Source organism: Cibotium barometz, chromosome 49, assembly GCF_041138505.1.
Source record: "Cibotium barometz isolate CiBa-2024 chromosome 49, ASM4113850v1, whole genome shotgun sequence".
NCBI lineage: Eukaryota > Viridiplantae > Streptophyta > Polypodiopsida > Cyatheales > Cibotiaceae > Cibotium > Cibotium barometz.
In genome coordinates, this window is record NC_141094.1 from 38,270,797 (window position 1) to 38,290,945 (window position 20,149).

A 20,149-nucleotide genomic window follows, 5' to 3' on the forward strand; every position below is an offset into this window, starting at 1 on the left:
AAGAAGTCACGAGAAGGAGTCATGTGCCTGGAAGCACCACTGTCAAGAATCCATTCCCAAGTATCCTTTGTGGTGAAGCCAACTGCCTCCTCGCTCGAAGAAGATGAAGCATTCGTGTCCATCATCTCTAAGTGCACAAAGGCTAGAGTCTTTGCAGCTGAAAGCTGAAGAATCGGCACTCTTCCCAGTCCACTGAGGACACTGCCTCCAACAGTGGCCTTTCTCGCCACAATCATCACAGGTCCTCTCGGCCTTCAGTTTCTCTCGGTCTGAGTCGGGCTTCTTCTCAGAAGACTTCTCTGATGAAGCCTTCCCTTTGTCCTTGTCGGCCTTTCGACCGTTGGGGCCAGTTAAGGCCTCAGAACCTCTGCCCTGTGGAGGGTTCATGAATCGCTCTTCCTGGTCCAAGACCATGGGCACAAGCTCCTTCCATGTGATGGTGCTGAGCCTGCCACCACTGGTAATCAACAAAGAGTAAAAGGCTGAGTACTGAGAGGGAAAATGTGACAGCAACGTTATGGCCATATCCTCTAACGATATCTCTTTCCCTGCCTAGAGAACTTCCTGTTGAAGAACCTGCAGCTTGTTGATGTGCTCTCGCGTCGACGACTTTGCGAGATTCATCACCCGCATCTGAACTTCCAAGGAGATTCTCTTCATGGGTGATACCCTGTTGTAGAGAGAAGCCAAATGCTGCCAAATACCTCTGGCCAGCGTCATATGCTTTATATGATTGATTACCTGTGGTGTGCAATTGAGGAATGTGCAATTGAGGAAGATGAAAGAACGGACTTTGGCATTGACACGATCCCATAAATGTTGATGATTGTTCCAGATTCACATGGGTTTATTTCCTTTCACAGAAGGACCAAGCTTTTGCTCGGTTCAAGGAGTGGCATGTAATGGTGGAGAAAGAGTCTAGCTTGCAGGTAAAGACTCTTCGGGCTGACAAAGGAGGTAATTTTTCTTCCAATGCTTTCGTGAGATTTTGTGCGGAACATAGCATCAAGAGGGAGCTGGCCAATACAGGTTTGCCGTTAGAGAATGGAGTAGTTGAACGCAAGAACATGACTGTGGTGGAGATGGCGAGGACAATGCTGGAGCATCGTGATCTTCCTCGTCCACTTTGGGGAGAGGCTGTGGCTACGGTTGTCCATATCCTCAACCGGTCTCCGACGACTTCAATATCGAACATGACTCCCTTTGAGGCATATTTTGGCAGGAAAGCTGATGTCTCCCATTTTCGTGTTTGGGAGTGATGCATATGTTCACATTCCGAAGAAGCAGAGGGGGAAGCTCGACTCAAAGTCCCAAAAGCTTTTTTTGTGGGATATAACTCTCTTTCCAAGGGATACAGGTTATGTGATCCAAAGAGGAACGAGGTTGTTGTCAGCAAGGAGCATGTTCCAGTTTCCATTGTTGATGATGAGCAGCCACTTCTTGGAGACCCAGAGGATTCTGATGATGATTCCCAGTCGATTGTTCCAGCTGGACAACCTCAGTCAGTTCAGGAGGTTGAGCCCGTAGCTGGAGATGAGGCCTCGCAGCAGCAACAGGAGTACCCAGGTGGTTAGTGGACACCCTTCAGGAGAGTCAGGTGTCACGGAGCTTCCCTCTGAATGGACCAGAGAGGACGGACCTCAAAGATCACACAGAGTCCATGATAAAAGTCATTCAGGGGAGCTTTTATAGGTAAACTATGCTTTGATGTCTCGTATCATGCGGGACAACGAGCCCACTTCCGTCAAGGAAGCCCTTGCACAGGATACTTGGAGGAATGCCATGTAGGTGGAACTGGATGCCATTGAGAAGAATAACACTTGGGAGTTGGTACCAAGGCCGTCGAAACGGTCTGTCATTGGTGTCAAGTGGGTCTTTAAGACCAAGTATACGTCAGATGGGTTGATGAACAAACATAAAGCTAGACTTGTGGCTAAGGGTTATGCTCAGCGGCCTGGCATCGACTATGAGGATACCTTTGCACCGATAGCGAGGATGACCACGATTCGAACCATTATTGCCCTTGCTTCTTCTAAGCGGTGGCCCGTATATTAGATGGATGTCAAATCTGCGTTCCTTAATGGTAAGCAGCCTCCAGGAGGTTCCAGGGTCAAAGGGGATGGTTTACAGGTTACGGAAGGCCTTGTATGGTCTTAAACAGGCTCCCAGGGCTTGGAATCAGAAGATTGATTCCTTCTTTCTACGGATTGGATTTCAAAGATTGTAGATCCCAACCTATATCTCTTTCAGGAACACGTCATGGTCACGCTGATCATCCTTTATATGGATGACCTCATTCTCACCGGCGGTCATGTGGAGCACATTACAATGATGAAGGCTGCCTTGTCAAAGGAGTCTGAGATGACCGACTTAGGCTTACTCCACTTCTTCTTGGGATTGGAGATCTGGTAGACCCAGAGGGGGTTTTTTGTCTCTCAACAGCAGTATGTTCATGAGTTGCTTGAGGCCTTTGGGATGGAGAACTGCAAGCCTATCACGTCGCCGATGGACCCAAACACGAAGCTGACAGTGAATGATCCTTTGGGATGGAGAACTGCAAGCCTATCATGTCGCCAATGCACCCGAACACGAAGCTGACAATGAATGATCCTTGTGAGCCGATGCCTCTTTGTACCGGAAGCTGGTTGGTTCATTGATCTGGTTGCTGAACACCAGATTGGACTTGAGCTTATCTGTGGGGCTGTTGAGCTCATTCATGCATATGCCGTTGAAGTCTCATTGGGATGCAGGATTGCGGATCTTGCAGTATCTGTAGGGTACGAAGGATCTTCGACTCTTTTACACAAGAGGGGGATTGAAGGATGGAGTCCGACTCCAAGGTTGGAGTGACTAAGATTGGGGAGGAGATCCAGACATGAGGAGATCCACATTAGGCTACAGTTTTTCCCTCGGCTCAGGAGCGGTTTCATGGAGCAGTAAAAGGCAGCCAACTATTGCCTTGTCATCGACAAAGGAGGAGTACTGTGTGGTGCTGCTTGCGAGGTTGTGTGGCTGCGGAGGTTGCTTGGCGAGATTGGGTTTCCACAGAAGGAGCCCACAGTCATCCAGTGCGATAACTAGACCTGTATAGCTATTGCTCAGAACCCGGTCTTCCATGCCCGGACCAAGCACATGAGATACAATATCACTTTGTTCGTGAGAAGATCTTGACTGGTGACATCTTGCTTCTTTATTTTCGACGGAGGACAATGCGACGGACCTCTTCACGAAGTCTCTATCTCAGGCTATGCTCCGGCGGCACTCTAGCTCACTGGGGTTGGTTCCACATCCACGAGCTGAGAGGGTGTGTTAGCAATCATCTCTTGTCTGTATATTTACACCAAGGCCTCTGTTGTGGATGTGCCCGCCTAATTTAGTCTAGTGCTGGCCGACAGGTGTCTACTGCTGGTGGCTGACTCGAGGGAGCAAATCGTGGGCAGTTATGATGGCTGTCGACTGTTTTTCAGCAGGCCGACTGGCTGCCTGGGCCATTATAAAATGCCCCCTTGCCCCCCACACTCTATATCTTGTATTCCGGGATTTTCTTGTGTATATAGCAGAGTTATACGCTTCTCTCTCTCTCTCTCTCTCTCTCTCTCTCTCTCTCTCTCTCATTTCTGTGTTTTTCTGCTGTGCACTTGCTCTAGGTGTTTTCAGATCTTGTCTTCATTTCCGCTGCATATTCTGACAATATACATACATACATACATACATACATACATACATATATATATATATATATATATATATATATATATATATATACATACATACATACATATATGTACATATATACATATATATATACCTATATATGTACATATATATCTATATGTATATGTATATATATATACATATGTATGTATATATATATATATATATGTACATATGTACACACACACTCACACACACACACACACATATATATATATGTATGTATGTACATATATATTATATATATATGTGTGTGTGTGTGTGTACATATGTACACATATATATGTACATATGCACATATATATATGTACATATTCACAAGCCAGATGGTCTCCGATGAGATGGATGTCCCTCCCAACACTTCCCTGTCTCCAGATGCCCTGACTAGCAGCTTCTTAGGGCTGTAAACAATCGGCCAACATCAAAAACAGCCACCAGATGAAGTTGACTAGCCTTGGCCACACCCCTCGTTGAGTTCCATCACGGTAGGTAGTGGTAGATGGCTGTAGGAAGCTGCAGAACTAGTCGACCAGCTCCTCCCATGCACTAGAAAGGAAGCCCCTATACAAAACTGGAGCGCCCCCCGCCCCGTAGTAGAGTTCCATCGGTGAAAATAGCCCAGGGGTGTGCTTTTTTGGTCCAGAAGGGGGCGCCTACAAGAGATTGGTCCAAATCTTGTCCAGTGCCCAGTGCCCATCTATTGGCCGCCACGTGTATTAAATTGGTCATGCCCAGTGTGAATAACTTATAATTTGTCCGGTCACTTATAAGTGAGTGTGGACCTACACCCATAATTATTAGTATGTGAAATCATAAAGCTGTAAATTGGGTTTTTTGGTACACTTACCACATGCAAAACACATGTAGACCACCTCTCAGTCCCAAACAGGTGTGCACATGTAAGATGTGTACATACATGTCCACAGGGTGCCCAAGCGTCCTAGGCCCATGGACAACACAAGCAGCAATCTCAAGCATTGTCCAGGCAAACAAAACAAGTCATCCAAATATAAAATCAAAGTCATGCACACACATGAGTGTAGCTAGACTGGAAGAAACACCCATCTGCTTAGTTGTATTAGTTAAAATGTCCAGGGCTCATGATCCTTCGGAACCTTCTGAGAACATAAATACACAAGATCTCCAGGATAGCTAGTCCCAAGGAATCACATTATGTCAGGCTCCATGAGCCATACATGTACACCATGTCAGGCCCCACAAGCCACACATGTACTATCATGTCAAGCTCCACGAGCCATACATGTACTGTCATGTCAGGCTCCATATGCCATACAAACACACCATGTCAAGCTCCACCAACCATACATGTATGTCATGTCAGGCTCCATATGCCACACATGAACAATAGAGAACAGAAGCAGTGAGGAAGTTATATATATATATATATATATATATATATATATATATACACACACACACACACATATATGTGTGTGTATACATATGTATATGTATATGTATGTATCATACATACATATATGTATACACACACACACACATATGTGTATATATATTTGTGTGTGTGTGTGTGTGTGTGTACATGTATGTGTATCTTTACACATACATGCATACATACATATATATACACACACACATACATATATGTATATACACACACACACACACACACACATACATACATATGTGTGTGTGTACATATATATATATATATACACACACACACACATACAGACACACATATATATATGTATGTATATAATGATAATTTAGTATATCATCATTATATATATAGCCTTACTCAAGGGACATGTCACTAATGGCCATCACGGCAGCCTTGGGTAAGTCTAGGCAATTGCACAAACCCCACACAGGCTTCTAACCCACCTGAAGTTGACGTCTATATGGATGCCGGAGCTTATTAGGCCAAGTGTTCAACACCAGACATCGGCATAGATTAGCTAAGAGGCAGGATGCACCAAGTCAGGCAGCAGGGCAGCTTGTTACAAGACCTGCCGGGTAGGCGGGACAGCAGGTGTCGGGCAGCTGTATGGGCAGGCTGGGCAGCAGTCAAGCAGCATAAAGCAGGTCCTGAGGCAACAGTCTGGCAGGTTGAGCAGGCTGACTCCCTCAAGGAAGGCACACAAAGTGCCTATAAAAGGAGCCTCCTTTTCCCACTTCCTCATCTGCCCCAGCCTGGGAACAGGTCAGGAAAGCATTCTGAAGACATCATCACTTCACTTCAGCAGAGGAACAAGGGCAAGCGTTCTGCTACAGACAATTGCAGAACAAAGAATTCCAGAGATTCGCTCAGTGATAGTGAACAAGATTACAAGCCAATAGAAATTATCATAGACAGACAAGGAGTACAGAGACCATACAAAAAGAAGCTATGTTTCCTATCATATATAAAATAAGAGAAGGATCCAAAGCAACAAATTTTGTCAACTCATACAAAAAGAAAAACCCTAAGGGAGCTGCCAGTCATAGAAAAAGCGCCTCTCTCTCTCTCTCTCTCTCTCTCTCTCTCTCTCTCGATCCATACCTCTTTAGGTAGATTTTCTTAGCTTTTTTAAATTTATTTTTTTCTGGGCCTTTTCCCAAAAAAGAGAAAAAAAACTAAAAGCAATGTGAATCCTGAGATACAACATGCAGTGAATGAAAGACAACTCGAAACAATAATAAAGATGAAGAACAATATTGTATTACTCATGTTTCTCATAGCATACTTGTGTGCTCCAGTGAAAGGAAATGGCAATTTGGAACGTGTACTATATGCAAAACCACACATCACAAAACTTAAAAATAATAAAGATGAATAACAATATTGTATTATTCATGTTTCTCATACAACAGATGGGTGTAAGCATCCCACCCGTGTGCTCCAGTGAAAGGATTTGGAGCTGCGGAGATAGATGGTGTATGATGCTAGAGAAAGCTAGGGTGTATTAGACAACAAAGGTGGATAACTTGTGTATGGATAGGCTGGAGCCTAACTGCCTAAATAGCCTATGTGGATCCTTGGAGTCATTGTGTGGCAGCTGCCGACTGGGTCAAATAAAACCTCGGGCGGTTAATAATAAGACATAATAAATCCTTGGCCTTGTAGCTTTCAAGGCCCATCCAAAACCATCTGGGCGCTACTTGGGCTTCACAATCTGAGGACAATATGTCCTCAGGTAAAGTCCACAACTCCACCTAAGCGTCTAAATGGAGATTGGTCCAGACAAGCTTGTAGCCTCTTGAGCAGTGTGCCTAACCTTCCTAAGCCACCATCATCTGTACAGACAGGGATGCCCCAAGTCTTGGATGGTCAACCATGGGCTACCCAAAGTGTGGGCCTTACATACATGAGTTAGTGGGTGCCCCAGCATTATAATTTGAGGATGCAGCATTCATTTCTAACATGTCATACTACGGAATCAAGAAAAAACCATGCCACCTTATTTGCATTAGCATTATAAAAAGATATTAGATAGATATAAACAATTCTTTCAAACAAACTTTCCCAAAACCTCAAAAATCTTTGACCTATTGGTGTATGACCACCAAATGTACAACATCATGGACCTACTGGTGCATTATCATCAAATGTACAACATCAATCCATGGTCTTGCTCAGCCTGACCAAAAAGCCTAAAAGGTGCGATGATACAGGCAGAGATAAGGGTGGTGGCCATGTTAGCGATGGATGCCATGTCAGCAACGCAGGCCATGCAAGCGCGATGGATGCGACACGTCAGCAGAGGCCATGCAGCTAGCGAACAACATGGTCAGTGCTACAAAGGTCACATGGGTAGTGGATAACATGTCAATACTACAGAGGCCACGTGATGATACATGTAGAGAAAAGGGTGGTGGCCACATTGGCGATGGATGCCACATCAGAAATGCAGGCCACGCAAGCACGATGGATGCGATTGTAAGTGGAGGCTACACCGGTACAATGCTACAAAGACCACATAGATAGTGGACACACACCACTGAATCCAGAAATGGAGTTTTGTCGAATGCCACCACTTGATTGCAAAGTTTATATAGGATAATGTTGGATATAATAGCTTAGAATCTAGTTCAATAAAAATCTAGCTCCAAATGACTTGCTATTAAAATGAAGGTAATTAATTGCTAGACTCTATCTTCCATTTCTGACCTCAAATCTTCAATCCATGAGCAATTGCCCCACACACAATATATCTTCGATTTCTAATCTTATATCTTCAATCCACACACAATTGCCACACACAATACATACAAGTATATTTTATCATGACCTAGAAAACCGGCACCAACCACGAAATGATGCATTGATTAGTCATCAATGAAGATATCCAGGAAAAAAGTTTATCCATCTTTCTTGATGATTGAATGGCTGATGATGTTGATAATTGACTCCTGGCTTCAAGTATTCAAATATGGTTTGGCAAGTAGAAAGGATATTACCACCATAAATGAATGGAGGCATATTTCACATGTATATGTGAGAGCTAGTAGCATGTGGAAGTGTAGAAAAATCGAGACTGAAATCTTACTTGTTCACCTATAGCAAGGCTTCAAGACCCAATGCTATGGATGCCTTTGCTGTGGGAGAGACAGGATTTTCACCCAGGTACACATCAAAGAGTGAGGATACCAGGGCAGAAGAGACAATTGAGGCCTCCACAGTTTCCGGAACCATGGAATCCCCTGAAACAGCAACCTTTTGAGCACAGCCAACCCATCAGCATGCATCATTACATGTTCAGATGATCACACCTCAACAAAGGCATACTCAAAATAATCTTTCAAATGTTGAACATGATGTACACAAGGAAAGAGCTGCACAAGCTTTCAATGATGGCATCCTCTCTACCTGAAGCTTGAAGGGTTGAACCCAAGTTAAGTAGATGGAAGTCCCTTGCTTCAAGGACCTGCCTCGGAACACCTCTCCAAATGCATCCAATGCTTCTTGACCGGCTGCCCCTGCATTTGCTGCCTTTAACCTTGCTGCAACGGCTTCATCTAGGGCTCCCCAGAATGTTGCACCGTCCACATCTCTTACAAGAACAATTCTAATCCCCTTCTCCACTGGGGCTGCGTAGAAAAAACAACATATTTCATGCCCATTGTGATCAAAACGTGCAAACTGCAGGCATGATTTCATTTTGTACTGGAAGGCTGTCAACAAGAGAATGACAATGGTGCATGCAACTCTGCTGAATGTCAAATACTTAAGAGACCTAAAAGTTAATTTCTGTTGATGTGTGTAGAGCAAAGTAGTTATCAGGATTCCCAAGGGTGTAGAAACAATAGTCGTGCTAGCATTCTATGTATTTATACCTTCTACAATTGCCTTGAAAAAAGAAGCATCTTTAGAAAGCTCATCCCCTCTTTTGCCTTTCCAAGATGTCAGAGAGGCGGAAATGTTAGCATCTAAGTACATGCCGATCGCATACACTTTAATTTGAATGAAGGCAATGCTTTTCTCCCTGTAACCTGTTTTAGAAAGCAAGGATTAAACACTTGCAGTCACGAGATGTTGCACTGATATCATCACAAAGGGCATCCCAGATCAAAGAAAACGTACCTGTACCAACCAAAGAGAGTGGTGAAGAACCTCCCGGTGACAAGATGGAGGTTGAAAATTTCACATTTGTAGTTGGTTCGATTTCAACTTTTTCAGCTCCCACTGCATACACAAGCCACAAGATGAAAACTCGGGACTAGTTTTACATTCCACTCTTCTATTTGATGTCTGCATTGGAGACATGATAAACAGTCATAGAGCGATGGGATCACATATCCATGGCTCAATAAGTGCATGCACCCAAACAGCCATATGCGTAACACGTTGGTTGTTCTAAATTGCCTTTATGGTAGGAACATGAATGCATGTGATGTCTCATAGGGGGAGGTTAAATCAGGTGATGTCTCATAGGGGGAGGTTAAATCAGGTGAATGTGAAATGTTCGTAAAGAGGGGCAGAAAGGTAGGAGGAGAGGGAATGTTACCTGTGGAGGCAAAGATGAGCGGCCGCGGTGACACCCGATGGGTGAATTGAGGCCGATGAAGGGGGCGTAGAGGGGTAAAATGATGAAGGGGGCAAGGGTTAGGGGACGTAATAGGGGAGAAGAAGAAAGCAGAAGGGGTATGGTGGGAGCTAATGCCGCCTCTGGCCGTGGTTAATCCTGCCATTGCCACTGTGGGCTGCATGCTCATAGCCATCCTGCTGAGCCACCCTCTCTCTCTATAAATATGTCTCCATTTAGGCATATACACAAGATACATAAAAGACAAACATCTTTATGATTAGTAAAGAGCAATGTCTACATTTAATAAACACAGATATACTTGGACATACACATGAGATTCACATACACACAAGATACTTAGGTTGGGTTCTTCACAAATGGGCTAAACATATGCATACACATGCACATAAGGTACATTGTCTGCATTTCGATGTACAGCGACATAGAATTTCTATTTGCTAGCCAATGGGTGTTTAGCCTAGAGGTGTGGAAGGGGGAGTTCTCGAGTTCAGATCCCCACAGGCACCCCGGGGGCATAATTGTACCGCCTTCGGGCAGGAAACCAAGCTACTCAAGATGCTACTACACAAGGATCTTAAGGGAGGGGGGGGGGGGGGGGGGGGGGGGGGGTATATTTGCTAGGAAAAAAAACAGACACCGAGGACTCACATGTAATTGATTCATACAATCAAACAAAATCAAAGGTAACAGTGATATAATCCAACAATATAATTCATAGGAACTGCATGCAACGTTGCCTGGACACTTATGCAGACTAAATTAAACCTGATCACCCAAAATCTATGCTTGATTAGCGAGACCCAAGTGTTTGATTAGCCAAATCATGCTTAAAAGGGGGTTAGGCAGATGTCTACCTGCAGATTTTGTGTACAATGTGGTGCACCCTCGCGAAAAACAAAGAAGAGAATGGAAGGTTAAGGAGCTTGATCAGTCGACCATAAAACGGTTAGCTTTGGATGATAATTTCCAAGTTCGCATAAGCATATCACTACAAAAGTCCTTATACACGCATCAAAGCCGGCCCATAACAATCCTGCTCTCTAAGGTTTGGTCAGAGAGTTTTCCTAAGGTTTGGTCAGAGAGTTTTTCTACTAGGCCTGTGGACTCCAAAGAGTGAATTTGTAAGTTCATCTGCTTTGGTTTACATGTTTAGTCCTTGAAATCTTAGATTGAGATGTGGTATGTGACATGTTTAGTCCTTGAAATCTTTGATCAAGACGAGGATTCTACCTGAGTCCTCTTCTCTACAAGAGTGTTACTAATACTTAATAATGAAACTTGCGGTGCATGTCTAGTGCCACCCAATCTTCTCCCAAGTTCCTCACTCCGAACTCTCCTTTCTGAGCTACCCAGAAGGTATGGACTTGCCCATCATAGAAAATTAAAAGTGCATAAAGTTAACTTTCTTTATTATTCCACTTATAATTTAGTTTGTCATTTTGATGGAAAATAATAGGCATAAGTCACAAGGGTTGGACTTGCGAGTGGTTGCAATTAGAATCCCTCTCTTTCTGTGACTTTTCATTATGTAGCTTGAAACATGAAAGCAATCTCCACAACTTAGCCTAGAGGTGGCTTTGACCTATAGGCACCAAGGCATGAGTTGCATGCAACATAGTAGACAAATGGCTTTAACTGGGCACCAACTTTGCCAATCAATGCATTGTGCACCTCCACCTTTTTTCTCTCATGCCACATAGAGAAAGGTCCCACCGGTACCCTACCACAATAAGGTCCTAACTTTGTTAGGAAAAGCACCTATGCCCACCCACCTTTGTTAGAAGCACCTATGCCCACCTACACCTACACCTACCATCTTACTTCCACCTTTGCCCACCTACATCTACACCTACTCCAACCTCTGCCCACCTACACCTACACCTACTCCAACCTCTGCCCACCTACACCTACCACCTACTTCCACCTTAGCTGTGCCAAGATACCATACGCCTCTCTCTCTTTCTCTCTTTCACACACACACACACACACACACACACACACACACACACACACACACACACACACACACACATATCAAATCACATGCTCAATAGTGGCGTTTTATCCTCTTAACCTCTAGGGATTTACCAACTAAGGCAAATATTGATAACCTTATACTCCCAGGGTATTCACCTGAAAATATATGTGTAGCACGTGAGTTCATCATCAGGAGGGGTATATTAATTTAAAAAAGTTACAGAATTACATTTATAGGAGGGGGTTTTTAAACCAATTTTGTAAAAAAATACCATAAGTTTATGAAGAAAAAGGGGTCATTTTATTCACAAAAGTATGTAAGTGTAAGGGGTTTTTTAAATACTCCTTGAACGCATGTGATACATAGGATTTCTTCATAGTGCACCCCCCGAGCTTATACTAAACATAATACACAATTGACATAGTAGTGTGCTCCCTTAGATCTACTCTACCTGGATAAACATGTGACATCCCCATTTACGTGCTTTCATAAAAGCATATATGATATACACCATATAAAAATATGAGGTGTCATTTTATGAAATTTACATAACATAATACCATTATGATATCAATTGAATCATTAATATTATAAAAAATGGAAGATGTGTTGTCATGTTCATGATCCCATTCATATCATCACAACACATAACCATATCCTATATCTAATTTGAAAATTTTAGGGTAATGATGAAATTATGTCCATATCATAAGTATTGGAATAACACGAGTACATGCGTATACAAAATTTTTAGGGTAATGATGAAATTATGTCCATATCATAAGTATTGGAATAACATGAGTACATGCATACATGAAAATAACCCTCTAAAAAAGCATTGGATGCTAGCTCCATCCACACCACTACTATATGCTTTAATTGGCAACGTCTTATGAAAGGCATGTATCTAATAAGCGCAGATTTCTAAATGTAATGAACATAAACCATGCTCAAATATGAGAAAAGTTTTTCGCTAAAATCATGGCAGCTTGATACTCTAGCACCCAAAAATGACGTGCAAACTCCATGATCCAAATCATCCATATAAATTTGAAATTTGAAAATATTCATACATACGAAAATTGAAAATATACACATACAAGAAAAATTAAAAATTAAAAATATACATACATATGAAATCATCCAACACACATGAGCTCCACACGCGTGGCGCATGCACACACACACACACACACACACACACACACACACACACACACACTTCTCATCTATCATAAAGCTCACACAAAAAATATCTCTACCTTTTCCACATACTCACTCTCTCACACACACACACACACACACACACACACACACACACACACACACACACACACACACACACACACTTCTCATCTATCATAAAGCTCACACAAAAAATATCTCTACCTTTTTTCACATACTCACACACACACACACACACACACACACACACACACACACACACACACACACACACTAACACATTTTTCATCTATGGTAAGACTCTTATTAATGGTGTGAACGGGTTGGGAATGGCTTCACACAAACACCTAAAGTATGGGTATTATTCACATACATACAACTACCCAAAAATAATCATATCTTTAATATCGTGCATGCGAGTTCTGCCCACCTGACATGACATGGCATTCATTCTGAGCATTAGCTGCTGGCTATGGTTAATACATTGTGTATTGGAACGACGTCGGTGAGGAGCTTTCACGGCGATGGCCGGCTACAACAACTTGACTTGACCTATAAAACAAGTGATGAATGGTGAGTGCATCGATACTCACTTAGCCTGTGTACAACAACTTGACTTGACCTATAAAACAAGTGATGAATGGTGAGTGCATCGATACTCACTTAGCCTGTGTATTGGTGTTCTTTCGCCATGTCTATTCTTCTTCCTCCCAGGTAACTCATAGTGACTTGCTTTCGATACACAATTGATGGGATATTGAACTATGGAATCCCACGATGGCTTTCATATTACTGTGTTTTTTTAAACTTTGCATATGATTATGGGTTAAGGATTGGTTGACCCCAAGAGGACCATGCCTCTCAAGCAGCACTAGCTTTAAGTGGATTCAACACCACGAATTACAAGGAAATGCAAATTTGATATGAGATATATTGAATATCTACTAGGTTATTTGGAATTACTATAAGGCAAATTGTCTTGGTATTATTAGGAAGCCAACTATCCTTCATAGTTATAGGTGGAGATAAGAACTGATCCCTTTTCTTAGGGATGATACTAGGGTAACAAACCTGATGCATATCAAGGGATTAGATCCCATCACCGCATAAATCAAAAGATATTTTGGGTGACATCTATAACAAAATGGTAGATCCTATGACACTGCAAGACACACACGGGCTAAATTTTTGTTTGTTTGTTTGGATGCATGCAGGTAACATGATCTTTTCTCTCAAAATAACTATGGGTTTATGCTTTACACCAAATGTTTGCAAATATTAGAATACAGGCTCCATGGACTTGTAACATGATTATTGTATATAAATCTGTAGTTATATAATCATGTTTAACAATTTTACTGGTTAAGTTAGATAAGGTTCTTGAATGTTTCTGATCGTTGATGTAGAAGACTGAAAATGCACACACACACACACACACACACACACACACACACACACACACACACACATAAATATACTATACAACATATCGGTATTTGGAAACTATAGGGAATATTTTAGTTTTGACGTAAATAATTAGCACTTTTTACTTTGTTCTTAAAACATCGTGTAAGTTAGCCACCCAACTATTTAACCAATCTCACACATTGTGCTTTGCACTCTCACCATTTCACCTTCACGTGCCATTCCTCTCCATTCCTCTCAATTCCTCAAGGTGGCATTATCAAGATCACATGCATGGGTAAGTAATTGGTAGGTAATTCTTTGATCCTTGGGCTTTTCTGTTGACCCACATAAAGGACCCCAAGCACTCCAAACTCCCTAATGCAGTTAGATCCTTAAGGGGACCCTGTCATTACATGGCACACGCTTCTTCTCTCTCTCAGAAGTTTTTAGCTTCTAGAAAACAAAATTGGGGAATCTCTTCTTCAACTTGTTGACCTTCTCCTAAGTTAAGCTTTGTTTAGGCCCATCCTTCCACTTTAATAGATATTCCAAATACTTAGTATGTCAAGTACATCTTGCTCTTTTATCTAGAATTGCTTTAGGTTCATGTGGAAGTCTAGGTGTTTCTATAAATCAAACAAGAGTGTCCTCATCTACCAACCTAGCTTCCTTCTTAAGGTGACTAATCTTTCTCTTTTAACTAGAATTGCTTTAGGTTTATGTGGTGTTTCTATAAATCAAACAAGGGTGTCCTCATCTACCAACCTAGTTTCCTTCTTAAGTGACTTATCTTCCTCTTTTATCTAGAATTGCTTTAGGTTCATGTGGAAGTCTAGGTGTTTCTATAAATCAAACAAGGGTGTCCTCATCTACGAGCCTAGTTTCCTTCTTAAGCAACTTACAAGAAACATTGGATATAATCTATCCATCTAGTAGTTTCACCTCTTCTTCTAACTAATAGACTTTCTCTCCAGGTGAGAATTTACATAACTTCTTGCTCTATCTCAAGCTTCCTTTATAATATGTTAAGCCATTTTAACCATTTGGTTCATATCCTCAAGAAAGATTTTAGTTGCCTGCACCTTTTCTTTTTCTAACCCTATTGGTCTGATGGACCTCTAGGTTTAATTCCATACATCATCATAAATGGACAAGGCCTATACTTGAATCTTTAGCATTCTTCTTGTAAGAAAACTCTAAGTTTGGTAAATATTATTTCCGATTAGCTTGATTCTTATTCACATATGCTCAAAGATATCCTCAATGATCTTATTGGCCCTCTTAATTTGACCATTTTTTTGAGGATACTCAACCCTCCAAAGTGACTATCAAATTTACTATCCTCGTCACTAAATGATACTAACTGGTAGCCTATAAAGCCTCTAAATATACCTCCCCATAAATAGTTAAGTTAACTTCAAAGTCTTAACATTATTTTTGGCTAAAATAAATTAAGCCATTTAATTGATCAACTACTATACTCTTAAAATTGTAACCCATGTGTGTCGTTGGTAGTTCTATAATAAAATCTATGGAAGTACTCTCCCATCTGCTACTACTAACACTTGGGATCTCCAATGGAAGTAGTAGACAACCTACTTTAAATGTTTTACCATTGGTTCTTAATGTTTATACCAGTTTAATACTATTCAAAAAATAAAAGGTGCATAGAGTTATTCAATATATATAATATACAAAAGCAACTATAGTAATTGGTAGAATGTGACATAGGCAAATGTGGGGCCAAGTACAAGGTTGACTAGGAAAATACTATGGGGGCAACATCTATTAAGGAGAGCACTTTGAAAGAACCCTAATGAATTAAAAGATAAGTTAAATGATGATGAACCTCCATGAAGATCACAAGAGTAGACAATGGGAAACTTGAAGAAGACATCTACAAGTGTTTAGCTGTGGCAAGAGACAAAATAAATAGCATGGAAATAAAAGGAGAGAACTCGATGATCTCCAGGTGTTTAGCTCTAGCAAGAGACAAAACAAATAGCATGGAACTAGAAGGAGAGAACTTGATGACTTGTCCTATAAAAGGTTATTTAAGGTCTTGATGCACCTATAGTTCACCAAGACCTTCAATTTTTCAGTTTTTTTGGGAGGATTTTGTACTAAAATTAAGCTTTTTTGGCAGACACCTTGCAGGTGTAGTGCATCAAGACCTATAATTTTTAAGGTTATTATAGGGGAAGATGTCTTGTACTACTGAGACCTAATACAATGGGATGATGAATAGTAAGTAGCTAAGGCATGGACTTACAACAATTTCTTTTAAAATTTTAAAAGCTTCCAAGTACAGCTTTAATAACATTTTAAAAAAATGTAATTAGGACCTAATTCTTGCATTCAAACAATTATCAATGTAGAACGATGCGTAATAAGTTCCTTATAGGTTCCACCTTTTCTATGCCAAAGCCACTAATTGGGACTGACTAATCCCAAGAAATGAATAAATGGTATCTCTTTCATTTCTATAACATTAGTGGCATTACAATTTACTTAGAGTTTTTCGTTGAAATATGCAAGTGAATGAGTGTGTGCGGGAACAAGCTCTTAGCTAGAGACTATAAAAGGGAGTCTGTAATTGAGTGGGTAGCAGTGAAGAGAGGTGAGAAGAATCTACTAAATGAGAGAATCAAGGGTAGCATGAGTGAATATAGGGGTGTGGAAAGATTCTAGGAAAAGGTGCCCCCAGATATAGGGGAGGTGGCACAGATAATGGGGGGGTGGCATAAATCAAGGAGAAATCAGTGGGATTAGATGCTTGGCACCTTGTGGATGTAAAAGCTATAAATTGAGGTATTGGCCTAATGAGAAATTGTTGGTTTTTGAGAATCCATGCCTACATTAAGCTATTAGATTAATTGTGCACTAATCTCACCGTAATCATCTTCTAATTACTTGCTAATCATGTTGATCATTGCATTTGATCCACCATAGCTCATCACATTGCTGCAAAGTTAACATGGTATCAGAGCTAAGCTTAGGATTCATCTAATTTTTAAGCCTAATTACCTCGCTAATTATAGATTAGGAGTAATCCTTATTTTTAGTCTTTTTCAAAACTAACCTTCTGCACCCCCAATTGGTGGAGGGGCTTGATCTCCCTTCAGCCTTTAAATTAGGCAAAAATCTCTTAGCCACATTTAGGCAGCATCCCCATGCTTTAGCCTACCGCTTCAATTCGTTAAATCGCCAAGAGAAGCTACCGGTTTTCGCTGATTTAAAGGCGCCTTTTTTCTCGATCTACACTCCCACAAGTGGAATTAGTCTAATTTCTCTTAGTCCCAGGGGTTTTCAAGGGTTCTCTACATGCCTATGATCTTAGATTTTAGAAATTCATCAAGGAGAAGTGGCATCAAGCTTTGGATCAAATTTGCAACTTACTTTGGTAAAACAGAGATTAAGAATTCAATATTTGGTCAAATATTTTGTTTTTGGGCTTGATCCTCTACTAGACTAACTGCTATTGATGCCTTTGAAAGGATTTGATCTCATTTGAACTCTAAGGCACCAGATCTGGCCTCCCCTTACACTTTATTTTTTGCACACAAAATAAGGGATCAATCTCACTAATTAGTGATTCATTAGCATTAACCACTACATTTTGGTGCAATTAATGGTTCAAACGTACCATTGAGGATTTGATACAAATTTCTATCACTTTATATTGCAATTTGAAGTTGGTTTGATGTCCCAACCATCCAGTACAAACCAACTATCCTTGGCTTTATGCAATTTTTGGTATATTCATCCTTGTAAACCTGTTGTAATCATCATTTAACACCAAATTGGAGTTGTAAAAGGGTAGACACTACCCTTTAATCTTGAATTGGATCAAGAGGTTAGACCCACTTCACATCATCATGAGTATTGCACAAGAAGTAGCTAAATTCAACGGGGAGCAATTGCATATATGGCAAACAAAAACCATGTATTTTCTCATGGAGGAAGAATCTACGGGGGCTAGTTGAGGGAAGAGATGAATGTCCCGTGGAGAATGGGGAGAATGAGTGGAATAATAGAAATGAGAAAGCATTAGGACTCATTGCACTTAGCTTAAATGATGAAATCATTCACCACATTGCAGGGATACAACAAGCTAAAGATGCATGGGATGAACTTAACAAATTATTTGGCACTCAAACAAAGAATTTAAAGATAAATCTGCTAATGCAATTCTACAAACTTGACATGAAGGAAAGTGAACTTCTAACTGTTGAAATATACAAGTGAAAAGGGTGTGTGTGGGAACAAGCTCTTGGATAGAGGCTGTAAAAGAGGAGATGTAATTGTGAAAGAACCTGTGAAAAGGTTAGGAGAATCTACTGGGAGAGAATAATGGGTAGCATGAGGGAATTTAGGAGTGTGGAGATATTCTGGGAGATAATCAGGGAAAAGAGAAGAGGTGGAGAGAATCAGGCAAGAGGTGGAGATATTCAGGGAGTGAATCATGGAGAAATCAAGGGGATTTGATGCTTGATGTAAACACTATAAATTGAGGCATAGCCCTAATGAGAATTTGCTGGTTTTTGAGTATCCATGCCTACATTAATCTATGTGCTAATTATTCACTAATTACGTCTTAATCACTTGCTAATCACTTTGTTAATTATGTTGATTCTAGTGTTTGATCCACCATAGCTCATCATTTAGCTCAAATTTCAACATGGTATCAGAGCCATGCCTAGAATCAACCAGATTTATGAGCCCATTAGTGAATTAATCAGGATTAGTAAGTAATTAGCAAAAAAAATCAGTTTTTAGTGAGTTTTCACTCTTCCCCTTCACCCCCAGCCAGTGGAGGACTCTATTCTCCATGGACAGTCAACATTAGGCTATGCCCTCTTAGCACAAGCTAGCTAATACATCTAGCTACAAGAACATCAAACGGCGCAGCAAAACGCGAAGGCGTTTAGGAGAAATTGCCGTTTTCTTCAGCGCTGATTTTTCTGAGTATTCTGCAGATCTTGAGCTCATCAAATCAAATTGAGCTAATTCCTCTTAGCCCCGGGGGTTTTCAAGCATGCTCTACAAGCTGGTGAAGACAAAAATCAATTTCATCAAGTCTACAGAGAGATCCAAGCTCTTCATCAAATCTGCAGGTGACTTTGGTAAAATAGAGATTAAGCTTTCATTATTTGGTCAAATCTTGTGTTTCTTGGCTTAATCCTCTACTAGACTCATTGCTATTGATGCCTTTGAAAGCATTTGAGCTCATTTGAAGTGGAAGGCACCAGATCTGAGCTCCCCGCATACTCTGTTTTCTGCACACAAACCAGAGCATTAATTTGCTAATCAGTGATTAATCAATGCTAATCACTGTACTTTGGTGCAATTGAGGGTTCAAATTAACCATTAGGTATCTAATACAGATCCCTAAAGCTTCAGATTGCAAATCGGAGTTGGTTTGATACTCCAACCATCCCGTATAAATTGGTTACTCTCAATTTAATGTAATTTCTGGTGATTTTATGCTGATAAAATTGTTGTAATCATCTATTAAACACCAGATTGAGTTGTAAAAGGGTAGACACTGCCCTTGAATCTTGAATTTGGATCAAGAGGTAGGACCCCCTTCACATCACCATGAATTCAGCACAGGAAATAGACAAATTTAATGGAGAACAGTTTTATACATGGCAAACAAAAACCATGTATTTGCTGATGAGGAAAAATCTGTGGGGATTAGTTGAAGGGAGAGATGAATGCCCAGAGAGAGGGGAAAATGAGTGGAAGAGTAGGAATGAAAAAGCATTGGGGCTTATTGCACTCAGTTTAAATGATGAGATCATTCATCATATCACAGGGATACAGTGGGCAAAAGATGCATGGGATGAAC

The 20,149-nt window shown here is 41.0% G+C and overlaps 1 protein-coding gene across 7 annotated transcripts; it reads right to left on the bottom strand.

Moving 5' to 3' along the window:
* Window positions 1–7,694: 7,694 nt before the first annotated feature.
* LOC147610551 (fatty-acid-binding protein 3, chloroplastic-like) lies at window positions 7,695–11,026 on the bottom strand. Of its 7 annotated transcripts, none has more exons than XM_086786202.1 (7): window positions 10,580–11,026; window positions 9,684–9,919; window positions 9,260–9,361; window positions 9,013–9,168; window positions 8,546–8,766; window positions 8,226–8,392; window positions 7,695–7,967 (listed from the first exon to the last, which is right to left on the bottom strand). In XM_086786202.1, the coding sequence occupies exons 2-6, from the start codon at window positions 9,895–9,897 to the stop codon at window positions 8,234–8,236; spliced, it is 852 nt and encodes a 283-aa protein (XP_086642328.1). In that variant the 5' UTR covers window positions 9,898–9,919; window positions 10,580–11,026; the 3' UTR covers window positions 7,695–7,967; window positions 8,226–8,233. The 7 variants fall into 7 exon arrangements, with proteins under 7 accessions (XP_086642328.1, XP_086642324.1, XP_086642327.1 ...); XM_086786198.1 differs by having other exon boundaries at window positions 7,695–8,088; XM_086786201.1 differs by having other exon boundaries at window positions 7,695–8,092.
* Between the last annotated feature and the right edge of the window lie 9,123 nt (window positions 11,027–20,149).

Excerpts from the sequence above, each read along its gene's own strand:
- LOC147610551 (XM_086786202.1), bottom strand. The coding sequence starts at position 9,897 with ATGGCTATGAGCATGCAGCCCACAGTGGCAATGGCAGGATTAACCACG. Across the intron at positions 8,767-9,012 it reads TTTCAAGGCAATTGTAGAAG|CCCCAGTGGAGAAGGGGATT; the intron begins GTATAAATACAT and ends TTTTCTACGCAG. Across the intron at positions 8,393-8,545 it reads TTCAACCCTTCAAGCTTCAG|GTTGCTGTTTCAGGGGATTC; the intron begins GTAGAGAGGATG and ends TGTGCTCAAAAG.